Source organism: Tamandua tetradactyla, chromosome 7 (genome assembly GCF_023851605.1).
Source record: "Tamandua tetradactyla isolate mTamTet1 chromosome 7, mTamTet1.pri, whole genome shotgun sequence".
Taxonomy (NCBI): domain Eukaryota; kingdom Metazoa; phylum Chordata; class Mammalia; order Pilosa; family Myrmecophagidae; genus Tamandua; species Tamandua tetradactyla.
Genome location: NC_135333.1, coordinates 55,970,293 through 55,985,626, shown reverse-complemented (window position 1 = coordinate 55,985,626; position 15,334 = coordinate 55,970,293). Strand labels below are relative to the sequence as shown.

The 15,334-nt window shown below is 41.1% G+C and overlaps 1 protein-coding gene across 1 annotated transcript in view; it reads right to left on the bottom strand.

Moving 5' to 3' along the window:
* The window catches only part of ITIH5 (inter-alpha-trypsin inhibitor heavy chain 5), an 89,905-nt gene extending 76,000 nt beyond the window's left edge, over positions 1-13,905 (bottom strand). The window contains exons 1-2 of the mRNA XM_077169465.1: positions 13,744-13,905; positions 4,575-4,619 (exon numbers count right to left, since the gene is read on the bottom strand). Of these exons, the coding sequence (XP_077025580.1) occupies positions 4,575-4,619; positions 13,744-13,860 (162 nt within the window). The 5' untranslated portion in view covers positions 13,861-13,905. The remainder of the gene's footprint in view (positions 1-4,574; positions 4,620-13,743) is intronic.
* Between the last annotated feature and the right edge of the window lie 1,429 nt (positions 13,906-15,334).

Sequence of the window (15,334 nt, the reverse complement as noted above, 5' to 3'; positions counted from 1 at the left end):
GTTACTTATGAACCTCTCATTCATTACATTTGTAAACATTCAAGACAAAGCATTAAGCTGAATCTATTCTGCAAGGTTGTTATTTTGCAAAAATTCTTCTTATCAATGTATCATGTAACGCTTTTACATAAAAGTAGAGTCCCAGTGGGAATAAATTTAAGTTTAGATCTTAAACAGCTCTAAGCCACATAGCATTCTAAATAAAATTTTCAGTTCCTTCAATATCTAGTCCTTGCTAGAAAATAGTATTTTAAAAAAAAAGCTCTTCTTCATTTGGGACATGTGATGATTGGTTCTTATTTATGAATTATGATTTCATTGAACTTAATAGTATGAAAATTGAAAGGCACCTGATGAAACACTAAGTTTAACTATTATGGTAACTTTCTTTTTCTTTGCCTCAAATTAAGATTATAGATGTGTAGAATTTTCCACAATATTACATCAAGAATATGATGGGCCCAAGAGACAGGCTGAGAAAAGTTTCAAAACACTATTTTAGTTTTACTGCTTCTTTCCCATTACTATTTTCCCACAGGAGCCCCTGCTGTTACTTCCATGCCTAGCCTTTACTTCTATATTACAGTGTTCTTGGGCTATTATGTACAAATCTCTTCTCCTCCCAGCTACCCAGACCCCACTCCTTCCCCTACTAGGTTAAAGTACGTGGAAAACAGCCACCATGATTTAGGGCATATTCCCTTTTTTTCCAGCCAGAAGTCTCAGCATACTGTAAAATGCAAAAATGTATTTATGAAATTGAATCAAATTTTCTAAATCTTGAACAATTCAGAAAAAAATCTATTTCCCCAGAAAAGGACATGGATCAACCAACATTTATGAAACACTAACAGACTGAACTCAACGAAGGATTCAGAGGACATATTATAAACAGTTCCTTCTCTCTAGGCACTTAGGATCAGTTTGGGAAGAAAGAGCAAAATACAGGAAGCAATGAAGGAAGATACAGCGAACCACATATACATAATTACGACTGTAAGAGCTTTCAGAGCGCAAAAGAAAGAAATCAGTGAGATGTGCAAAAGTGAGGAACAGTTTAAAAACAGACGTAGAATGTGTATGTGTAAAAGAGAACAAGAACATTCTAATAGTACAAAGGACATGGAAACAGGAGTCAGCCCAGCACATTCCTGGAACAAGCTAATTTAACTAGAGAGAAGGGTGCACTTTGCGAAGGACATTGGACAGGTAGGTAAAATAGCCAGGAAATGGACAATAAAAAGAGCTAAGCACCAAACTCTGGCTAGGAAAGGCTCATGAAAATTTGTCATGAAAAGAAGGATCTAAAAAGGTTGCCTCAATTTTTCCTAGAGCACAGTTCTTGAAACTCCAACATGCTTTCCATATTCATATTTAATTATTTCATTTTGGAACCTCAACTGGAAAACAGGGGGGCAAAACACCAAATCTCCCTGTGAAAATGTTATGTGACACAGTAAAATTTCTTCACGATTTTTCCTACAAAGGCTAAAAACAGATGGAAAAGCAGTTTGCAGCAGGGAGTGTCTTAATTAGGAGCTCAAGGGACGAAGGCTGCTGCATGACTCATGTGAATCCCTTCACATCAAGCCACCGTAAGGACGTCCCGAAATATCTGAGATACCGCCCAGAAAAGTTCCTGGGGAATGTTTGGGGCGGCATTTGCCAGAGTGCTGGGCTCAGGGCCTCTTCCCAGAAGAGGTTTTATTCTGGTCTGTTGCCACTTTCCTGGCCATTTGAAGAAATAATTCTGGAGGTGGCAGAGAACCTCAGAAATCCTCTAACCAGCCCCCCCCCCCCCGTTTTGCTGGAACTTGGCAGAGGGTGACTTCAGTCAAAATTTCTTTTATGAAACCTAAATGCCTCTCATTTTTGAGAGAAAACAACATAGTCTATTTTGTTACTACGCGAAGCACAGGTCCTCTGATGAGTACGCTGTCCGGAATACTGCGCCTCCCACCACAGGGACGTCCGTATTAGCCATCTGAAGAGGAAGGACGCATCCGCTTTGGGTCCCCTAGCTGTGGTAACACGTTCTGCTTTGTGGTATTGCATTATGTTTTGAGGAGAAGAAAAATGAAATACAATCAACACCCTTATATTTATTTAAACCCTACTCTCTGCACCTCCTAAAAATGAGACAAACCAAGATGGTTAGAACTTGTGAGGGAAACTCCAAGATTCTAGGTGCCCTCAGGAGGTTGCACGAAGAGGATGAATTGTTTTAGGAAAACCAGGCTGATATCGGCTGAGCAACTGGGAAACTCAGACCCAAAGGTATCCCTGCTTTTCAAAATATAAACATTTTCTTGTTGTGAATCCAGCTAGCTTCATAAAAAGGGTATCCAAGTTCAGAATAAAATCGAGCAAATCCCTGTGGCCCATGAGCTAGCGGTGGCAGGAGAATACCAGCTGCTGCCGTCTAAATTCCACTTAGAGTACACAACATTCAGGGAACTTCAATTAGTGTGACATGGCTAGAGCCTAAAAGGAAGAAAAGGTTTTCTGCAAAGACTTTTTTTGTGGTATTGTTTGTAGGGGCAAAAAGATTGGAAATAATTGATGCTCATCAGTAGGAGAATGCTTAATAAATAGTGTGTCAACAAAATGGAATATTAATTAATCATTAAAAATGAATAGGGTTATGCTAGGTGAGATGCTATCAAGTGAGAATGATAAAGAACAGAAAAATTCATATAATTAGTTTGTATGAATTATTATGAGAAGCGGTTTGTGCATTCATTGAGAGCCTGGACTCAAAAACAAAAAACATAAAGGGATTGCTGGAGCTCAAACCCTGTTTCTACATCTCTTGCCAACTGGGTAATCTTGGGGAAGTTACTCAATCTCTCTGAACCTCAGTTTTCGCATCTGTAAGATGCCTAAAAGAATTACTAGAAGGGTAACTGAGTTAGTCCATATTAAGTGCTTAGTCGGTAAACACCAGCTGTTATTATATGATCCCATTGTTTCAAAGCAACAATTAAAAAATCTCAAATATGCAAATGTATATGAAGGTCTCCCATTTTCTTCCACTGTATTACTTTTCTCAATGGCACTTATCATCTCCTCAATTACTAACAAATTTATAATTTACTTTGCATTTTTGCCTATCTCTGGGCCCCTTTAGAATTCAAGCTCTATGAAAGCAGGGATTTTCATCTGTTGTGTTTATGGCTGTCTCCCCAGTGCCTAGAATAGTGCTGGGCAGACAGCAGAAACTCAAAAAATACTTTTGCAAGCATGAATGAAAGTATGTATATACATCTAGCATGGAGACTGTTTTCCATGAGTTTCTCACAGCTCTGCACATTTTGTGAGTAGAGGCACTGACTGCCTTTACTTTGGACTATCTTTTCAGGGATGTCTGTAGAGTGAACAGCCTTGGGAGCAGAGGTGGGGTCTTTCTCCAGAATAAAAGGGCAGGTTTGTTTAACGTCCAGTGAAATAAAGATAAAGCTTCTCTCCAAGAAAGAAGCCCACGCAGACTTAATGCTCATTATGAAAGACTGAGCTTGGGGTTCCTCCCCTACAATGCAGTCAGCTGCAAGTGCAGGCATCACCTGCCCTCTTGTGGGAATTGGGGCTCAAGGAGTGACACCAATACTACCACACCTTTACTACTACTGCCCTGAGTAATAAATCATCCTTTGTCTCTGACCCAGGAGTCTCCTGTTTTCTGCCAGCATCCATGAAATGATCGCAGACTAACTTATTAACTGGCACATAGGGTCAAATCTCAGCCTCTTCACAATTCTTGACATGTTTACGTACACATATATTTGTCCACTATTTTATGAACATGGAGAAAGACATGAAAGAATGAAGACTGGGCTAGCAAATTTGGAGGATGGATAGGAGAGCTGGGAGGATCAGGGGAAGAGAAAGGCAAGCAAAAAATGAAAAGTCCCATTCTGAACCAAATTATCATTATCTTATCGGTAACGATAAGAAACCTGGAGTTGATTCAAACACCAGCCAGATGCAGGGACAGCTTGGATAAAAGCCTCACCCCTGAAAGCTGCTGGTAATCCACACTCCAAAGCCTGAAGGCCTCTTCACATTTTGATATTTCACAGGGTATTCAGTAGGAAGAAGGAACTGATATAGCTTCAAATAAGCTCTTAGAATTTGGCCCAAGTTGCAGTCTGTCAGCCTTTAACAAGGATTGAGAGCTTTGCCCAACTTTTCATCTCATGAAGCTTTAATGTACAACTGAAGTCTTTGGTTGCTTTAGTTGTTTACTTCACAACAAAGCCTTTATTTCCTGGGTAGGAATGCCCTAAAAAAGTAAAGATTACATTTAGTTGTTGCTTTTTAAAAAAGAAAAGAAAAGAAAGCCTCTGAAACTCTCTTTAGCAGAGCGTTTTTAATTTTTTTGTCCTTCTAGCCCCACTGACATAATCAATTCTCTTTCCACCTGAAAAAATCCTTATAAAAGAATTAACTACACTGTTTCATGTGTGAATTCTTTTATAAGCAACTTTGTAAGCTTTGGAAGGGCTGGAAGCATGATTCAAAACAAACAGGAAGTGAAGGAATCAGCTTTTGAGCTGTTCTACAAATATACATACCAGTCTTTGCAAAAGCCTGAGTTGCCTTGGGACCCTGCGTCCAACCTATGAAAAGAGAAGAGTTGTTAAATATGATTGTGTGGTCATCATTAAATGAGCTATAGGGGAGGGTTAAAATCTATTCACATATGCATAAAGGACCATCCATTCTGAAAAGCAGTGTTGACCTTTTATCAGGGACTCTCCAGTCTGGAGAATTCAATTCCCTGAACTGAACTGGAATTCATCACCAGTTCAGACCTGGTGGCCGGCTTAGCCCGCTGTGCCTGCCACTCTACCTTGCTACTTGAGTGTTGTTCCAGCAGTTGGAGGAGTATGCGTGAGATGCCAAGAACAAAGAAATAATTAAAATAGTTGTATTCTGTTTCATTTTATTTGGGGCTTGAAATTCACCTCTTTGCTATTGTGTCTATGACAATGAGTCTAGCCTCACTCTGACCAGCTCAATCACTCAACTCAAAATTCCAAGAAACTCGTGAAGAGAAACTGAACTTACCTTGAATTTTTCTTTTTGTGTCTTTTTTCAGATGACTTGCTATGCTTTCCCACAATAGAAGAGGGGTATGGGAAGGTGATAAAAGTCATTTTGAAAATTACATTAATAATTAACCAGCCCCTCCGGACTAATTTAAAAGCCTTAGCTGGTTGTTGAACACTACTCAGGGCAAACAACTGTTTAAATAATAGGACTGTAAATTACTATTCTGTGATAAGTCATCTTTTCAGGAGGGCGATTTGACAGTGTATATAAAACACGTGAAAATTACACCTAGACTTTCTGCATCTTTTTTAATCACTTTTATGAGATATAATTTACATACCATTAAAGTCACCCATTCAAAGTATACTATTCAATGTTTTTTAGTGCATGTGCAGAGTTGTGCGACCATCACTGTAATCAATTTTAGAAATTCTCATCCACCCAAAACGAAAGCCTGCATCCTTCAGCCATCACCCCAACTTTCACATATCCCCCAAGCCCAGGCAATTACTAATTTACTTTTTCTATATATAGATTTGCCTTTTCTGGACATTTCATATAAATGGAATCATATGATATGTGGCCTTTTGTGACTGGCTTAATGTTTTAGCATAATGTCTTCAAGGTTCCTCCATGGTGTGGCATGTGTCAGCACTTCATTCCTTTTAATGGCTAAATAATATTCCATTGTATGGATATATGACATTTTGTTTATCCACTCACCAGTTGAGGCACACGTAGGTCGTTTCCACTTTCTGGCTATTATGAATAATGCTGCTATGAACATTCGTGTACAAGTTTTGCCACGGACAAAAGCTTTCAATTCTCTGAGTATATACTTAGAAGTGGAATTGCTGGGTCATACGGTAAATTTAAGTTTAACTTTTTAAGAAATTGCCAAACTGTTTTCTAAAGTGGCTAAACCATTTTACAATTCCACCAGCATCCATATCTTTTAATTCAGGAATTCTATTTACTGAAAGGTATTCTAAGAGGGAAAAAAAATCAGAAATAAAATGAATGTACAAGAAAATTCCTTACAATTTTCAAGAAATTGTCAATAATTGTAAACAGCCTAAAATATCATTTAAAAGAAGCTTGGTTAAATATATTATGATACATCAATCAATTAGAACACAGCTATTGAACATACTGATGCGGATCTATATTACTATATTATATAGTTGTTCATTTTACTGGATTTTAATGATATTCGCTAATATTTTTCTAGCTCTCTATCAGAAAGACCGAACTTCCTGCCGCTCTATGGGGAGGTATAACCATGTGACTAACTCTGGCCAAAGAGATAGGAGTGTAAGTAGCATGGGTCACTTCTAGGACACGTGTTTCATTACAAATGTGAGGTCCTCCAGAGCCCCCTTCTATCTGGCACAGTGATTAGCAGCGTTTGAGACGGCAGCGCCCCCATCAGGCCAGGTTCCTGAGTGACCACGGCGCAAAAGCTGCCTCAAAGCCAACCCAAGATGTACACATTGAATAGGGAAGAAACAAAACATGGATGTGTTATTTAAGGCTTTGAGATTTGCAGATTATTACCACAGAAGAAGCTAGCCTATCCTGCTTTATATATTCATGACATATTTTTAAATGATTAAATCATGCATTGAAACAGCACATCTGGCATGATCCTGTTTTTGTAAACTAAGTGTTTGTGCGTATATAATGTGCACCAAAATGCTAATATTACCTTTGGGTGGTGGAATTCTTCTTTAAACTTTTCTGTACTACCTCAGTTCTTAACAAATCAGCATGTGTTACTTCCATAACAGAGAAAACAAAAATATTTCCCTTTTGGAAACTAAAAATATAACAGAAACTGTTTTAGCCCTCATCTTCTACCTGATCCCATCCCCCAAGAGATATACTATAGTAAATTACCATTATAAGTCATTATAGAGCTTCCTATTCTATAGAACATGGACTAGAAATAAATAGTATAGGATTTAGCTTGTCATCCACTCTGACTCCAAATGAGAACCAAATAATTACGAGGTTTCTAATTTGTAAACTGAGGTGTGATTCCTAAAATGAGAAATTGCCAAATGGAAAACTATAACAAGTTTTCCTTGTTATTTTGACAAGTTCTTTACCAATTCTGCATCCCAAGCTCTTCCCTCCCTAAAATTGTGGAATAGGTCGCGGGCCGCGTAAAATAACTCTGATCAGAAGGAAAGCCCAGCCCCTCTCAGGTATTATGTTTTCTGATTGATCTAAAGTATTTTCTTTGAAGTTTTCTCCTTTGAAAAAAAAAAAAGATCTTCCAAGAAACTAAACAAGCCTTAAGGAGAACAAGAGAATTTGTTTTTTCATTTTTGAGATGTTTATCTGATGTCTCGGGGGACAGTTATGGCTGCACTTCAGTCCAAGCCTGAACTCAGACTGAACCAGAGTCAGAACTTCCTGGTGCAACGGATTCCTGGTGCCAGCGAAGATTGGAAGTGGGATTGACACCATGCCCGCATCACTGTTTTTAGTTAGGAATTCCTCATCCTTTTAATGGTGGGAATGTTTTCCATTGCTTCATAAGAAGCCGAAATTGTGCATTTGGGAGAGGATAAATAACTGACTTCCCTTGGAGTACCATAGTACTACCTACTATGGTAGATAGTAAGAACTACCTACCATAAAAAGTCCTCTTAGAGCCTCCACTCACTTCCTTGGGGCCCCAAATCATAGACTTAAGAGATGATTCCAACAGAGTTCTTCAATGCTACCGAATACTTCGATCTCCAACTTCAGAAGATGTCCATAACACAGTATTGATTGACAAATCTAAGCAACAATCCCTTATCATCTCACTTAAAGTAACATGCTCATGAAAATATAGTGGACAAGGTAATGTTTATAAATTGCAAAGGAAATAGGGGAAAGTTCCTAAGTCCCCGTAAGAAAGACTTTGGGTGGAGGTATGGCTAGAACTAGATGAGTAAGATGTTGTGGGCACGGGAAGAAAGGGAAAGAGAAATTTGGAGGGAGCGGGGTTCAATGCAGAAACTATGCTGTAGAAACAATTGGCTGCATAGATCTGCCCCGGCCTCTGGAACTCACAAAGACCAAGCACCCTCCAAGAGTAAGAGGTAGAAGGGTGGGTAACTGTTTCCTTTGCACAAAGAATGCAGCTATTGCTATCAGGGCTATGGAGTTTAGACTCTCTGATCTACCCCAAGTTCAATTAGTCCAACTACAGGTTAAAAAAAAAAATAGCAGGTGCTGCTTAAATGTTTATAATTTGAATAATAGGGGTTCCATTTTTTCCCCCAGTACTTATCACAGTGTTAGACTGCAACTGAAAAAGAAAGGAAATCTCCTTAACTCATCCAAAAATCCAACAGAGAGAAAGAGTGTGGGAAGGAAGGAGAGGAGCAAAACCCACCAGTACCCCTGGTGAAAGAGATTCTGAAGACACGGGTCATATCACTCCCTTTTGGTGTGGAGGCTTTAATGACCCAGGATGACAAAAGAAGGCCATAAACCCAAGATTCTCAGCCTCTGCTCTCCCTTTAAGCACTGTCACTGGATCAGTGACTCTGGCTCCCACAAGAGATGCAAGAGACATTGCATCCAGGTTCGCCTCAGCCAGACACCATCGAATGACTGCAATCATGAGCTCCTAAAAAGCTCTGCACCAAGGTTTGTCTACTACGTGGCCTGCGAGCATCTCAGGGAGGTCTGAAATCCTGAAATCCTGTAACCAGGACCCGGCAAGTCAGGTGTCAGTTACTTCACAGTTCTGCTCTAGGACTTGAAACAATCAAAGGCCAAAAGTTAGAAAGCACTGGAGATGCCATTTGTCATCTGGGCTAAGGACCGTTAGTCTGGGAATATTCCTTTTTTGGAAAACCAGCCATACAAAATTCTTTTTCCTTCAGAGTAATGTAGCTGCAGGTTATTCAGCTATTAACTATTCACAATTTGGGATGCACATAACTTCAGTAATAGAAGAAAAGTCTTCACATTTGGGTTAAAATTTCAAACAATTTCCAGGCAGACTAAAAAAAAAAAAAAAGCAACCAACTTTGGACAAATCAACCTGTCCTTTTTTTTTCACCAGCAAAAAAACCAAGGGATTACCAAGATCTGGAGCAGGAAATGATCAAGATGAGCCTGGAATATTTTAATTTACAAGGTAGCAAAGATGCTCTCCAAGACTTCTCAGAGATCTGTCAAAAAGTGGCCAAATGGAAGAGGTTTCTAGCAGTAGATATGGGACATTTTGAGCTTTAACAAGGATAAGATTTCAATGGCTTTAAATTTATGAGTTCATAATATATTTTTAAAAAGTATTGGTCACCTTCAGATGATGAACACAAACTATCTTAAGAACTGGCAAATAAAAAGGAAAAAAAATCAAGCATTTATTCTTTTATCCTGCTTCTCCCATATGTCACAAAGAGACAACTGGGTATTTTGTGCTTCCTGATAAAAAAGAACATATTACTACCTATAGTCTGCCAAAAAAAAAAAAAAAAAACCAAGGGATGCTGGAGACCTGGGTTTGATTCCCAGAGCTGGAGCCTGCCCATGCAAAAAAAAAAAGGGAAATAGACCTTGCTTGTAAGAAAATAACAAGGTGGTTTGAGATCCAGAGAAGAGCTCAGGTCTCCTCTCATTGCCCCATCTTCCTAAATATACATTGCTGTTCCTTGGATACAGAAACATTGATGGGGTTCCCAACTGAAATGCTGACAGCACATAAACAAGATTTATTTAAGTCTGCGCTTTTGGGGAAGTGCTAGTTAGGAACACAAAATCACATTGAACTCATCACCCCCTTCTCAAGAGTCCCCTTCCTTTCCCCCCAAGAAACAAGACATAGCTGGTTTGGGAGTGGAGAAACCTCTGGAATCTCTCCCACAATGTACTCCTCTCCTATTCGGCTTCACAATTCCACAGTCATATCCACGCACGTAAGGCAGACATCATTGAGCGACCTGGAACTCCCACAATCTTTTGCTGACTGTTTTTTAAATAAAAACAGTTGTCTTGATCTTTGTGTTCGGTATTGTTTTCAGATGCAAAGACTGAGTTCTGAGTGAGAAATTACGAAAACTAAAAAGCCAGCAATTCTCAATTCAGGGAATCAAATCCCTAATTCAGGAAATTAGAGCTGTATCACAAGAGATGTCTGAATTACAACATATATGTACTGAGCACTTTTTTTGTTCCAGGAACTGTGCTACAAATAAGATAGTACTTGAGCAAATTAAATCGAATGTAACTATGGAAGGAGCTTGCTATTTGGAGGAGCTGCTGAGCCACACCTTGGGCCATCGGCACACCTGGGTTCGAATCCAGTATCTGCACATCAAGCTGGAGCACGCCCTTCACCTGGGTGGGCTGCCCTGGCTCGCCTTGGTAAAACGAAGTCAATACACTGATACTAAACTTGCAGTGGTAGTCAGAGCTTTAAATAGGCTGTAATTAAATAATAAAAATAGCTAACATTACCTGAGCGCTTACTATGTGCAAGTGCTTTGCCTGAATGAACTCACCCACTCCCCAGGGCAACCATAACAGCAGACGTGACTTGACCTTGAAGCAAATAAAACGTAAGCTTTGAGATTCCCTCTTGCACAGGCCCCTGGCAATATGTGGTATTTGCGGAGTTTGTCAGCTTGTTAATGTTTGTAATTTCCAATGATTTCATTATCATTCCAAATAAATACCCACCTTAGCACCTAAATTTTGTACTCCCAATCTCACATTCTTTTTTGTAAAGAGGTCCCTCCAAATTGTGTAAGTGTTAATCCCTGCCAAAAACCTAGATCCACCCCTGCCTACAAGGTAGGAACCATCAACAGTGCTGTTTTGCAGATGGTGAATCTGAGACCCAGTGAGGTTAAGTCACTGGCCCAAGGACACACAGCTAGGAAATGGTTGCGTCCAGATCTGAACCCAGACAGACATGCTCCACTTGAAGTGTTCTTAACCATCTCACCTCTTATATAAAACTCCTACAGTCTAGATGTGCAATAATCGGCACTATTATTTCTTGTAAACTAAAAATTTCTTCTGTAATAGCAGGAATATAACCCTATCCTTATTTAAATTCACCTAAATTTGAAATGTATACCAAAAAGATAAATCTCTAACAGACTAGTTTCTGAAAAGATTCCCTTAAAGTAGTTATATTCAAAGTGTGGTCCATGGATCACTTGCATCAGAATCTGCTATCTCCCCTACCCACACTCCAACCTAATGGAGCTAAATCACTGGTGGTGGGATTCTGGAATCTGAATGTCTAATAGGCTCCCCAAGTGACTTTTAGCACACCAAAGTTTGAAAAGCACTTCTTTCAGTAGTCCCTCCACCATGGGTAAAACTTGTTTATAGATGGTGTGGCAGGGGTGGGGGTGGGAGGACAGAACTTGAATCTAAAGTGTTATCGATAACTATTTCCAATTAAACATAAGTGACAAATAAGATATCTCTGGAAAGGCAATGCAAGTTGATAGTCATATATAAAAACAAAGTTTGCATATAAATTTCAAAGATCAAAATCATTGAGAATAAAGCACTAACTGCATTCCCAGGCATTGTTCTAAACTTTAAATTTATTAATTCTCTCAGTCTTCATAATCTTTCTGATTAAGTAATCTCATCTCCCCCATTCTACAGTTGGGGAAATGAGGCTCACAGGGCCAAGTGGTTTGCCAGTCAGTGCAGAGCCAGGAAATGAACCCAGGGTGTCTGGCTCTGGAGCCCATGCTCTTAAATCCTACATTACTCAAAACTTGAAAGAGGAAAAAGAAGAGGCAGAGAAGAGAGAAGGGAAAAGAGAAGAGGAGGAAAAGGAGGAGGAGAAAGAAGGTGAAGGCTATAAAAGTCAAATTGCAATTTTTCATAGAACTTTATATCTTGGAGGGTTTTTTTTTTCTGATTTAGTCATTTTCAAGATGAATAAATATTGCCATGGGTTGAAGTCAGCATGAAATCACCAAAATGGGCCAAATCCATGTTATTCTATGCGGGAAAACTTAAGAGGGTGCTAAATCTACTGGACTTGCAGATGTTAGAGCTCTAATCCTCTCCGTGGCTTATAAACAGAATCTTTGTTTCAGTTCTTCCCACACTCTCTTCTTTTCCATCCCCCCGCCAGGCAAGTTTCAAGATCTTTCCCCTAAATTCCTTTCCTCAGCACTTTAGCTACACCAGCCTAATAGTAATGGCTAACATTAAGTGCTCACACTGTGCTAAGCACTTTAGGTATGTTAACTCATTCGATCCTTACAGTCCTATTATTTCCCACACTTTACAGAGGAGGAAATTCAGGCACTGAGTACCCTGTCCAGAGCCATGGAGCTGGTAAGTGACAGAATCAGGACTCAAGTCGAGGCAACTTGGCACCAAGTCCATGACCTTAACCACTTACTAAAACATCTACCATTTATTGAGTGCCCACTGTATACCAGGTCCTCTACACATACTGGATGGAATCCTTAACAATTAAGCTCAAAAGGTGGTGCACTGCCTGCCGTTACCAACAAGGAAAGGAAGGCTCAGAGAGATTAAAGTGACAGAGTGAAGAAACCTTTCTCTCTGGATCCAAAGCCTGCACTTTTCCCACTCCACCACCATACAGCCTCCTGGGATTGTTATTATCTATTCCTCCTGAAACCCTGCAAGAGAATGACCATTACTTCCATTTTACAGAAAAACACAATCATAAGGCAGAATCATCATGGGATGATTTGGTAGCTACTATCTTCCAGAACTCCTCTTGAAAACAAGGTGCTGGAAAAAGAGAGAAAATGCACGCCTACTCCTGTCTTCCTCCCACCCTGTGAAAACCTCTTTTAAGCTAAAAATTTAAATATATTTTAAATGTATGTACATAACACCAAGAGATGCAGAAATCCACCATCTGTGACAGAGCCATTTCTCTGCATACAATCTTACGTTTGTATCTGTATAAACCTGCTTTATAATTTTAAAAGACCTTTCCTATTTATGAGAGATGGTATTGAGATTTCATATTTGCAGGATTTATTCTTCTCGAAGGTTAAGCCATTTAAAAACACAAACTCTGGCAGATGAGCAGAAAGAATATTAGCAAGAGGAAGCTGGGACCGTTAGGTTCCTTGTCCTAGTCCGACCGTCAGTTCAGAACTAACAACCTAATGGAAAAACTGCGTTCTCCCGGTTTTCAGATGGGAAAAGCGGAGGCTTTCAAGAGTTTGTAACTTTTCCCAGACTGTCCACTTTCTCCGGATCAACTGGGAACAGCAGTAACAAAAACTACCCCACATGTGCTGCGTAAAGATAGAACCTTGAAATTAACTTGGGGCTCGATGTGAGAAATTAATAACCGGAAAAAAAAATGGCAGAAGTCAGCGCGGACATCGGCAGCCAAAGATAAAGCTCGATTTTGCCGGACTTCTAAGCCCTAGTTCTGCAGGAAACTTCACGCGGAGGCCAGGCGCCGACAACAACCCAGGCTCCCCCAACAACCCCGACCAACTGATGGGGTCTCTACTGAGCAGAAGGTGGGGAAAGAACGGAGAAAGCGCTGGCGATGTAAGAGGAGAAGGAGTGATTTCTCCATGGCTCGAGTCAAGGACGGGTCACAGGGCCCTCGCAGAAGCCACGTGGCCCCCGGAGGCGGCGGGCAGGGACCCGGCTGCCAGCGGCCGGGAGACCCTCCCGTCTCGGCAGTTCTTCACTTACTTGCTCCAAGAGGTCATCCCGGCTCCGCGTCTCCTGCAGCTCCGGGGCCGCCGCCAGGCCCTCCTGCCACCCTGTGCAGAGGGGCAGCGCCAGGCACAGCCCCAGCAGCAGGAGCATGGCGAGGGCGGGCGACGCGGGCGCTGGACACAGCGACACGCGCGAGGGCAGCGCCGCGGCTGCCAGGCTTAGAAAGCGCAGGGCGCCGCCTCCCCGCGTGCCCCGCCCCTGTCTCACCCTCCCACCCCCATCCACCCACCCACAGAACAGCAATCCGCTCCGCTCCACCCAGCCCCTCCCCCCCCGCCTCCGCACCCCGCTGGTGCTGGACCTGCGTCGGCCTTAGAGCCCCGCCCGCTGCGCGCCCCTTGCCCCACGCCCGGGGTGCCGGTGCTCCGAACTTGTCCGCCGCGATCACATCGCTTGCCTTCCGGGCTGCCTTCTCGACCCTCCGCCGTATGAGGCTTGTTAAGGACCATACTTTACTGTCGACTATCCACCTGCCAAACCCCTTCTCTCCCCCGCTCTTCTTCCTCTCCCGCCAGGGGCTAAGTGCTTCTCCAATGATTCCTAATTCCTGTCTCGGGAAGAAACAGCAGAGGACACGGCAGCCTGGTCCTCAAAATACAGTACTCCCACCACCACCAACACCACCCCCGCCCTCACCTGCTAGCCCTAAACCCAACCGAAAACAGAAAGGTGGAGCCCCTCTGCCGCAGGACAGGGGATTCCTGTCCGGTGCTGAAAGCTGAGATTAAGGGGTACTTATTAGTAGTTCATGCAGCGAATTGACAGCAGTGTCGTGCCCTGTTTGCTGTCCAGGAGCATGGGGAGGGGAAAAAGAGAGGTAGAATCGGCACCTTGTAGTAGTGCTTCTAGTTTTTTGGTTATGAAGGATGAAAATGAATGGCATTGTGTTTATCTTAGTTACACAGTATTGGAACTATTTCTTTCTTGTTATAGGAACACTTGTTATCAGCCAACCATCCACGTGTGGTCTTTTAGAGTCTGGGTGCTGCCTTTTCATAGGGTAGATATATAATGTAGCTGAAGCCCCTTCTTCACTTAATGTTCCAGAAAGTCATCACCTCAAAGACATTTTTTCGTGTGTCCTGTAGCAACAATTCCTCCCAAGCTGATAGGATAATAGAAGTTAACGGCAACCTCAGAGAATAAGGAAATAACTAAATCTGGTTATGGGACATCCATCTGTTGGAATACTGTGCAGCCATTAAATAAAAATCACCAAGTCTATAGACGCATGAAAATATTTATAATATAATCTAAAGAGGAAAAAATCAGAATCGCAAACTGTTCCAGCAGTACGATTGTAACTTGGTAAAATACATATGCATGGGCATAAGAATTAGAAGAAAAACATGGAAAATGAAAACAGTGAATGTACTGGTTTGTGGCGGTATCTCAAAATATTTTATTTACTCTTGTTGAAAAACTGTTCAACAAAAAGGAATTAGGAGAAGAAAAAAACAAACTTGTTGCCATTGTGAAATAAATGAAAGGAAAATTATTGACATTAACATGTAAGCATTTAAGAGCCTAACCACTAAATAGAAAGCATGCAACCAACAAGAAT